The following is an 8,585-nucleotide window of genomic DNA, read 5'->3' on the forward strand; positions in this document are numbered from 1 at the left end:
CGACTCACAGCTCGGCCAGGGGAACCTCAAAGTTCGCTTCAAGAAGGTGCAGTGACCGGCAGGGCTGGGTGTGGGGGCGGTGAGGCAGGGCTAGGGGTCCCGGCCCTTAACTGCAGCACCCTCCAGGTCCCCCACAACATCAACTTCCGGGAGAAGAAGCCAAAGCCGTCCAAGAAGAAGGCGGAAGGGGGTAGCACGGAGGAGGGGACAGGGCCCCGAGGCCGCGTGGCGCGGTTCCGCTACTTCGAGGACATTTATGGCTACTCCGGGGTAGGCCAGCTGCTCTGCGGAGCAGGGTTGGCGAGCACAGGGCCTCCCCACAGTGTGAGGGGCTTCCTCACACTGTCTGCCCCCAGGTGTTCATCTGCGGTCCCTCGCCCCACTGGCTCCTGGTGACTGGCCGGGGGGCCCTGCGGCTGCACCCCATGGGCATCGACGGCCCCATCGACTCTTTTGCCCCGTTCCACAACATCAACTGCCCCCGAGGGTTCCTGTACTTCAACAGACAGGTAGGGAGGCCCCACGAGGCCCGGCCAGGTGTGCCAACCCCCTCCGAGGACAACTAGGCAGGACCAGGTGCTGGGGCCCAAGAATGAGGCCCTCAACCCATGGCTGGGAATGGGGGCACCGTGGCGTGGAGAGTCGGGCTGTCCGGTGGGTGGTGGGAGCCAAGGTCAAGGAGGTCATGTGGGGCTGAACGCTGGAGAGGCTTGGAGGATGAGGAGATTGGCAGTGGAGGGTGTGGCCCACAAGGGCACCAGCCGGGTTCAGTCGCTGGTCTGCCCACTGGGCACCCAGCTCTGCTCAAGGCGCCGGGTGACCGGCTGGGATGCTCACGTACCGAGCTTCCTCGTGTCACAGAGATGACAGCAGTAGCCCCATGGGCCGCCGAGGACTTGGCAGCGCCAGTGCACTTAGGCCTGGGCTGGAGGGGAGCCGCTGGGCCCCGTGTGCAGGTGCTGGCGTGGCGTGCACGTCCCACCCTGTGCCTGCAGCCTCAGGCCACACCCATGCCAGCCCTGGGCAAACCTGGGTGAAGGGACAGGAAGCCCGCAAAGAGCAGGACAGTGGGCCACAGCCTCTGTCGCTGCCCGTTCCAGCGGACCCGAGGGCTGACCTGAGGGAGCCCTCGAGGCCTGGGTTCACCAGCTCGGCCTTCAGTGGGCACCAGGCCTCCCTCACCCCTGTGCCCACCCAGGGCGAGCTGAGGATCAGCGTTCTGCCCGCCTACTTGTCCTACGACGCCCCATGGCCTGTTCGGAAGATCCCGCTGCGCTGCACCGCCCACTACGTGGCTTACCACGTGGAGTCCAAGGTCTGCCCCCACTTGGCCGGTGACCCTTGGGGCTGGGGTGGGCTCTGGCTCCTGACACCCTGCTCTCCCCAAGGTGTACGCCGTCGCCACTAGCACCAGCACACCTTGCACGCGCGTTCCACGCATGACGGGCGAGGAGAAGGAGTTTGAGACCATCGAGAGAGGTGCGCGGGGGCCCAGGCCGGGCCTGTCCTGGGGGCCGCTCCTCCCTGATGGTCCCCCTCTGTCCTTACAGACGAGCGGTACGTCCACCCTCAGCAGGAGGCCTTCTGCATCCAGCTCATCTCCCCAGTCAGCTGGGAGGCCATCCCCAACGCCAGGTGAGGCTGTGCCTCAGCGGGGCGTGGTGGGGCAGACCGGGGCTGGCTCTGACCGGGGCTCCACCCTCAGGATCGAGCTGGAGGAGTGGGAGCACGTGACCTGCATGAAGACCGTGTCGCTGCGCAGCGAGGAGACTGTGTCGGGCCTCAAGGGCTATGTGGCCGCTGGGACCTGCCTCATGCAAGGGGAGGAGGTCACATGCCGAGGGCGGGTAAGTGGCCAGCAGGGCTTTCACAGCAGGCAGTGCCCAGCACCCTGACTCAGCCACCCATCTCCTCGGCAGATCCTGATCATGGATGTGATCGAGGTGGTGCCTGAGCCTGGCCAGCCCCTGACCAAGAACAAGTTTAAGGTCCTGTACGAGAAGGAGCAGAAGGGCCCCGTGACCGCCCTGTGCCACTGCAATGGCCACCTGGTGTCGGCCATCGGTCAGAAGGTGTGCACCGCCCCCGCGGCCCCCATCGCCACCCCCCAGGCACCCCCCAGCTACTCACTCCTCCGCCCACCCCCAGATCTTCCTGTGGAGCCTGCGGGCCAGCGAGCTGACGGGCATGGCCTTCATCGACACGCAGCTGTACATCCACCAGATGATCAGCGTCAAGAACTTCATCCTGGCCGCGGACGTCATGAAGAGCATCTCGCTGCTGCGCTACCAGGAGGAGAGCAAGACGCTGAGCCTCGTGTCCCGGGTGCGGAGGGGGCTGTGCCGTGCCGTGGGGGCTGGGGGCTGGCGGCTGGCCCAGGCCATCCTGATGGCCCTCCTGTCCTCAGGATGCCAAGCCCCTGGAGGTGTACAGTGTGGACTTCATGGTGGACAACGCGCAGCTGGGCTTCCTGGGTGAGTTTGGGGGCTGGGGTCCCTGAGACCCCTGGGTGTGCACAGGGGCTGACTCGGCTCTGATCCCCAGTGTCGGACCGTGACCGCAACCTCATGGTCTACATGTACCTGCCAGAAGGTGAGTGCTCCCTCCCTCCTCTGCCGGGTGGGGTCAGGCGGGGGCCAGGCGGGCAGTGACCTGAGGTCCCCTGTGGCCCAGCCAAGGAGAGCTTTGGGGGTATGAGGCTGCTGCGCCGGGCGGACTTCCACGTGGGTGCCCATGTGAACACGTTCTGGAGGACCCCATGCCGGGGGGCCGCTGAGGGGCCCAGCAAGAAGTCCGTCGTGTGGGAGAACAAGCACATCACGTGGTTCGGTGAGCATGGGGCCGGGGTGGGGGCAGCGGGCCGTGGCGGGTGCACTGGGTTCATTCCCTGTCCCCTCAGCCACGCTGGACGGTGGCATTGGGCTGCTGCTGCCCATGCAAGAGAAGACCTACCGGCGGCTACTGATGCTGCAGAACGCCCTGACCACCATGCTGCCCCACCACGCTGGCCTCAACCCCCGAGCCTTCCGGTGAGCCCAGCCCCCAGCCCGACCAGACCCCCTGGGTCAGCCCAGACCCCCTCATGGCCTGTGCCCTCCGCACCCCCCAGGATGCTGCATGTGGACAGGCGCGTCCTACAGAACGCTGTGCGCAACGTGCTGGACGGGGAGCTGCTCAACCGCTACCTGTACCTGAGCACCATGGAGCGCGGGGAACTGGCCAAGAAGATTGGCACCACACCCGACATCGTGAGCTGCCCCCACCGGCCCCTGCCTGCCCGCCCCCCGCCGGCCCCCTGGCCTCACCCAGCCCTCTCTCTGCAGATCCTAGATGACCTGTTGGAGACGGACCGAGTCACCGCCCACTTCTAGACCCCTGGATACTGCCACTCACCCCACCCCTTTTTTGTACAAAATAAAAAACACTTGTTTTCAGAAGAGCATTGTGATTATTTCGGGGCCCCAGGGCATCCCCTACTCCAACAAATCACAGTCACTTGGCCCTGGCTGGGTGCACGGTGGGACGAGCTCTATGGTCCTCCTGTCCAGGATGCCTAGGTCTCCAGGTACTTGGACAGCCCCTTGGTGTCAGGCATGATGCCCAGGTAGACCAGAACTCGAACCAGGAGGGCAGTGAGCCGCATCGACAGGGTCTCCAGCCTGTGGGGGGGTCAGGGGGCAGGTAGGTGGGGAGTGGGCCTTGGCTTCCCATCCACCGACCCCCACACGCCAGCTCACCTCAGGGCCACTTCAAACTTGAACGTCTCCCAGATGACCCTGATGTGGCGCAGGATGCTGGCACCATAGATGCTCTGGTACATGGCACCTGCCAGGCGGCTCCAGCCCCGGACTGCACTGCACAGACACCGCGCGTGAGGTCAGCGTGGCCTCCCGCCCCCACCGCCCCAGGCTGCGTGGCCCTACCTCTTGGCCATGAGGAAGTAGCGGTCCACCGGGGCGCCCAGGGCGTTGTTGATGGAGCGCACCGTGTTGACGTTGCGCAGCACGAGCAGCATGGAGCGCGGCAGGGCCTTGAGCACGGCCATGACCTCCTCGAAGTGCTCGCGGGCCATGTCCTGCATGTAGGCCGCCTCCTCACGGCTCAGCAGGCGCGAGCGCCACAGCTGCCCCAGGCGCACGGGCCGCTGCATGAGCACCTCGGAGAACAGGAGGTAGTCTGGGGGGGCCTGAGCCAGGCTGTGCCCCCTCCGGGCTGCACACCCACCCCCCGGCCTCACCTTGCACTCCCAGCTCAGCTGCGTGCGCCTTCATGGCCGCCTCGTCCCTCAGGATGATGGCCCGCCACAACTGGCACAGGGCGAGCCTGTCCCTGCAGGCCCAGCAATGAGCAGGGGAGTGGGTGGTGGCCAGTCGGGGGGCGTGCCCACCCAGCCCACAGACCCGCTTACTTCTCGTCCAGGAACTGGTAGAGCCCATGGTCCAGCAGCACCAGCTGAGCCTTCCCGTCCGGGCCTTTCCGCACCAGAACTGGGGAGGGGCGGGCTCTAGTTCCCTGGTTCTCGGGTGCAGCCCCCAGCACCCCGCCCCCAGCCGTGGGGCTCTCCTTACCATTGCCAGGGTGGGGGTCAGAGTGGATAAAACCCGTGTAAAAGATCTGTTCGGCAAAAGCCTTGATCAGCTTCTCTGCAATCTGGGCCAAGGACAGGCAGGAGTGGGGATGAGGTCAGACCACACGCCATCACGCCAGACGCGGGTCACACCCTCCAGTCCAGCCCCACAGCACTCACATCCTGCACCGCCAGCCCCATGCTCTGGATGGCCTCCACGTCATTGACCTTGCAGCCCTCATAGAACTCCGCCGTCAGCACACGCTGGGAGAGAGCAGGCGTCAGAGGTCCCCTACCCAGCGGGGCCCAGCCCACCTTACTGGACGTGCCCCAGTGCACGTGGGCACCACCCGGGGGGGCCCAGCCCACCTTACTGGACGTGCCCCAGTGCACTCGGGGCACCACAACGTGGCGGAAGTGTTGCAGCTCCCGTGCACAGCGCTCAGCGTTGCGGCCCTCGTTCTCAAAGTCCAGCTCCTGGGCCAGGGTCCCCTTGAGGTCCTGGGAACCATTCGGGCAGTTGGGGGTCCAGCCTGGGAGCCGGCCCCCCCCCAGCCCCCTGCCCCGCGGTACCTGGAGGACCCAGCTGAAGCCGAAGCTGGGGTGCATGAGCTCCACAAGGTGCAGCAGGAGCTCCAGGGTGTGGATGTCGCCGTCAAAGCGGTCCCGCAGATCGATGTACTGCACCTGCACAGGAGGCTTCAGGGAGGGCCGGCTGCCGGCACCGCGCCCCCCACATGCCCTGGGGACCCCTCGTACCTTCACAGCCACCACGGTGCCATCGTGCAGCCTGGCACGGTGCACCTGGGCCAGGCTCGCTGCAGCAATGGGCTGGTAGTCAAACTCCTGGAAGAGCTCGTGGGGCGGGGCCTGGAAGTCTTCGAGGAACAGCTCATCCACCTGGAGGAACACGCCTTGAGCAGCGTGGGGGACACCATGGGGCCACACTCCCCGCCTCATGCCTCGGGGGGTGGGCTCACCTCCCGGAAGCCCCGCGTGAGGGCCCTGTCCTCCAGCACCCGCAATGTCCTGATGTACTCGGGGGGCAGCAGGTGGTTGAAGGAGCAGAGCCCCTGGCCCAGCTTCACATACAGACCCCCGTTGCTGATGGCCCCCGCCACCAGGGCGTCAGCCGCCCGCTGATGACACGCAGACATCACCTCCAAGTACCTCGGGCTGTTCTGACCACAGGCAGAGAGGACAGGGATGGGGGCAGGCAGGACCCTGGGCCCCCAGGCATGCCCACCCCACAGGCACAGGACGGGCCAGCCAGGACGCAGGTACAAACCTCCTCCACCCCACGCAGGATGACGTTCGTGCACCACCAGTAGTCCAGTGAGATCTGCAGGCCGACCCGCAGAGACCTGCAGGCAGAGGATGCCCTCAGCCCCAGCTGGCCCGTGCAGCAGGCACCCCACCAGCGCCTCGGACAGCTGGGACCACCTAGGGGATGCCGCGGGGCTCTCGGGACTGCATGGCCAGCAGGTCCGTCTCAGCTCCTGGGCTGGGCACTGGGCAGCCTGCACGCACGCCACCCCCTGGTCCCTGTATGCAGATGAGGGGTGCCCAGGACAGCAGGGGGCGCGGTCCCTAACAAGCAGACGTGTTCCTTCATTCTTTGATAGCACTTGTTAATAGGAAAGCCCACCCTCGAGCAAAGCCGCTCCGTCTGTGGACACACTCGTGTCCATGCACAGCGGACCCTGCACAGCGGCCCAGCCTCCTCTGCACTCGGCTGCGCCCTGTGGACTGGAGCCCTGGGTCGAACCCCGGAGCTGCGGGTGCACCCCGAGCAGTCCCACGGGCCCTGGCCTTCTGGTGCAGGCTGAGGTCATCACTCCCTTCTGCACCCCAGGCTGTGGACATGGAAGCCCCGGATCTGGAGAGGGGAGGATCCAAAACCAGGTTCCAGACCCTCACTGAGCACCACAAACCAGGTCCACCCAGCCACTCCAGCAAGAAGGGCTGTCTGAGCACGGCAGGGTGAGCAAGGACACACGTTTCTCTGAGCTCCCGGGACCCGAGGGAGCTGCACTCCTTCCTGAGTACTCTGTCCAAAAGCCAACGCAAGGTCTGCACAGGGGCTGATGGTGAGGTGCAGCCGGTGGGGTGAGGTCTACACTCATGGGGGTGACCTAATAAGTCACTAATTTAGGGACAAGGGCAGCCGGGTGTCTCCCTTGTAGAGAGAAGGTAGAGAGAAGGTAGAGAGAAGGTAGAGAGAAGGTGTCTCCCTTGTAGAGAGAAGGTAGAGAAAAGGTTACAGACACAGAAAGAGCGGAAATCTGGAGGACTCACGTTGAAAATGGAACGGCACGTTTACCTCTGACAACGGCAAACAGCTGACTGTACATGCAGCCCGGAGCGGCAAACACACTGGCACCGCGCCAGGGTCCCTGCCCATCCTGAGGGTGGATGGTCGCAAGGCTGAGCCTGGAGTGACTGTGGTGCCAGCGGGAGTAAAATGCTTGAAGGATGAATCACGTCAGAAGGATTCAGAAATGTCAGAAATAAAATGTTGTACGTTTGAAATGATTTACAATAAATGATTTACAATAAAATTGTAGAGATTAAAAGAGAGGGTCACAAGTCAGGTGCAGGAGCTCCTACAAAACAACCCTCAAGAGTTGCAGCAACAAGCCGGCAGTGACGCCATGTGTCCGGTAGAGGCTGATGCGAGCAGGGTTGGGGGAGACACACAGGAGGACAGGGTTCCCTGACGGCAGAACAGCCCTTGGGGGTGGATAGGACGGCTGAGCCAGGAGGACGAGCTCACCGGACAAGCACCGGAAGGGAAGGCGCTAAACCAGCAGCAACAGGAGAGGGCAGGGCACCGGCATCAAAGTATGAGGGAAGCTGAAGGCCAAACGTGGGACAAACCACAAGCACACATCAGAAGTACACACGTCGGGGCTCGGCAAAGCTTTTCTTGGAAAGGTTAGACAGTGAACAGTGGGCCTCAGGGGCAGCCTCAGAAGGGGCAGGGATGTCCTCCACGGAGCTCGCTCTACGGAGCAGGCAGCACCTCGGACCTTGTATATGGCACAGGGCCAGGGTGCTGACCTGATGGTGTCATAAGGCCTATCGGCCCGCAGACATGTCAAAGTCATCATACGATGCAGAATTAATGTAAGCCTGCTCCTGTAAACCTAGAGGTTTCCCGAGTGAGGCAGCTGATGGCGGCCAGAAAGGACAACCACGGCATTAGAGTTGGGGGTCTTCGCTCAGTCAGGCCTACGGAGTGCAGCCCCAGCAGAGATTATGGACACCACAGTCAGAGGCCAGGGGTGTGGGAGCTCTGAGGCGGGGCCGCCCAGACCCTTCCTGGGCACCCCGTTCTCGTGCTGAGTCTAACTTCACCTTCTTGTAGTAAAAACACCAAAACCAACATGGGCTTTTCTGAGCCATCCTAGGAAACTATCAAAACTGAGGGAGGGTGGGGACCGCCCCGTGTGTAGCCCGTGGTCTGAGGAGAGGGAACCTTGGGGACGCTGGGACTCACAGCTGCTGTCAGACGCCCTGGGCAAGGGGGGGTCTGGGGACCGTGTCCTGAGCCTGAGTTTAGCCACGAGAGCCGAGGAGACTCTGAGAGCTGTTCCAGGCTGAAGGAGGCTAGACACGGGCCCAGACCTCATGTGGAAATGGCTGTTACTGGAGGGCCTGGTGACACAGGACGGGGTCTGAGGGTTAGAGGGTCACAATGTGTCTGTCAGCTCCCTGATCGTGGCTGTGGAGGAGAACATCCTTGTTTAGGAAATTCTCAAGGTTTCAGGAATAATGGAGCATGTTGACAACATACTTGTCAATGTTTCAAAAAGAAAAAAGTTGTATTATTAGTCCAACTTCTTTGGACATTTAAAATTGTGTCCAAAAAAAACAAAAACAAAACCCCACAGGGTTTGTAAAGTTAAAATTAAGTAAGAGGTGGGATCAGAAACCACCCTTAAGCACCCCGGCCCCGTGAGCAGGCCTGGCGCGTGCGCTGCGTCCCAGCCCCCCCGCCACAGCAGGACGAGCC

The 8,585-nt window shown here is 63.3% G+C and overlaps 2 protein-coding genes across 5 annotated transcripts in view; one reads left to right on the forward strand and one right to left on the reverse strand.

Annotated features, from left to right (window-relative positions):
* LOC104982898 (cleavage and polyadenylation specificity factor subunit 1-like) overlaps positions 1-3,436 on the forward strand; it is a 14,057-nt gene extending 10,621 nt beyond the window's left edge. Inside the window, 15 exon segments of the mRNA XM_010832333.1 lie at positions 4-46; positions 127-270; positions 357-509; positions 1,199-1,315; positions 1,389-1,479; positions 1,551-1,635; positions 1,706-1,847; positions 1,920-2,072; positions 2,149-2,325; positions 2,408-2,474; positions 2,545-2,592; positions 2,674-2,829; positions 2,900-3,029; positions 3,110-3,248; positions 3,324-3,436. Of these exon segments, the coding sequence (XP_010830635.1) occupies positions 4-46; positions 127-270; positions 357-509; positions 1,199-1,315; positions 1,389-1,479; positions 1,551-1,635; positions 1,706-1,847; positions 1,920-2,072; positions 2,149-2,325; positions 2,408-2,474; positions 2,545-2,592; positions 2,674-2,829; positions 2,900-3,029; positions 3,110-3,248; positions 3,324-3,371 (1,693 nt within the window). The 3' untranslated portion in view covers positions 3,372-3,436.
* ADCK5 (aarF domain containing kinase 5) lies at positions 3,429-6,990 on the reverse strand. Of its 4 annotated transcripts, XM_010832329.1 has the most exons (13): positions 6,891-6,980; positions 5,856-5,931; positions 5,548-5,743; positions 5,327-5,467; positions 5,141-5,254; positions 4,937-5,068; positions 4,748-4,831; positions 4,569-4,650; positions 4,409-4,487; positions 4,238-4,329; positions 3,924-4,176; positions 3,738-3,854; positions 3,429-3,659 (listed from the first exon to the last, which is right to left on the reverse strand). In XM_010832329.1, the coding sequence occupies exons 1-13, from the start codon at positions 6,919-6,921 to the stop codon at positions 3,554-3,556; spliced, it is 1,503 nt and encodes a 500-aa protein (XP_010830631.1). In that variant the 5' UTR covers positions 6,922-6,980; the 3' UTR covers positions 3,429-3,553. The 4 variants fall into 4 exon arrangements, 3 of the variants coding, with proteins under 3 accessions (XP_010830631.1, XP_010830634.1, XP_010830632.1); XM_010832332.1 differs by lacking the exon at positions 6,891-6,980 and having other exon boundaries at positions 5,548-5,748; positions 5,856-5,991; XM_010832330.1 differs by having other exon boundaries at positions 3,435-3,659; positions 3,738-3,849; positions 4,748-5,068; positions 6,891-6,988.
* Positions 6,991-8,585: the final 1,595 nt, after the last annotated feature.

The sequence above is a fragment of the Bison bison genome, unplaced genomic scaffold, assembly GCF_000754665.1.
Source record: "Bison bison bison isolate TAMUID 2011002044 unplaced genomic scaffold, Bison_UMD1.0 scf7180017860841, whole genome shotgun sequence".
NCBI classification, from domain to species: Eukaryota; Metazoa; Chordata; class Mammalia; order Artiodactyla; family Bovidae; genus Bison; species Bison bison.

Coding starts and splice junctions, on each gene's coding strand:
- ADCK5 (XM_010832329.1), bottom strand. CDS start 6,921: ATGTACAGTCAGCTGTTTGCCGTTGTCAGAG. Junction 5,468..5,547: donor TCACGCGGGGCTTCCGGGAG/GTGAGCCCACCC, acceptor GTGTTCCTCCAG/GTGGATGAGCTGTTCCTCGA. Junction 5,069..5,140: donor GCTTCAGCTGGGTCCTCCAG/GTACCGCGGGGC, acceptor AATGGTTCCCAG/GACCTCAAGGGGACCCTGGC.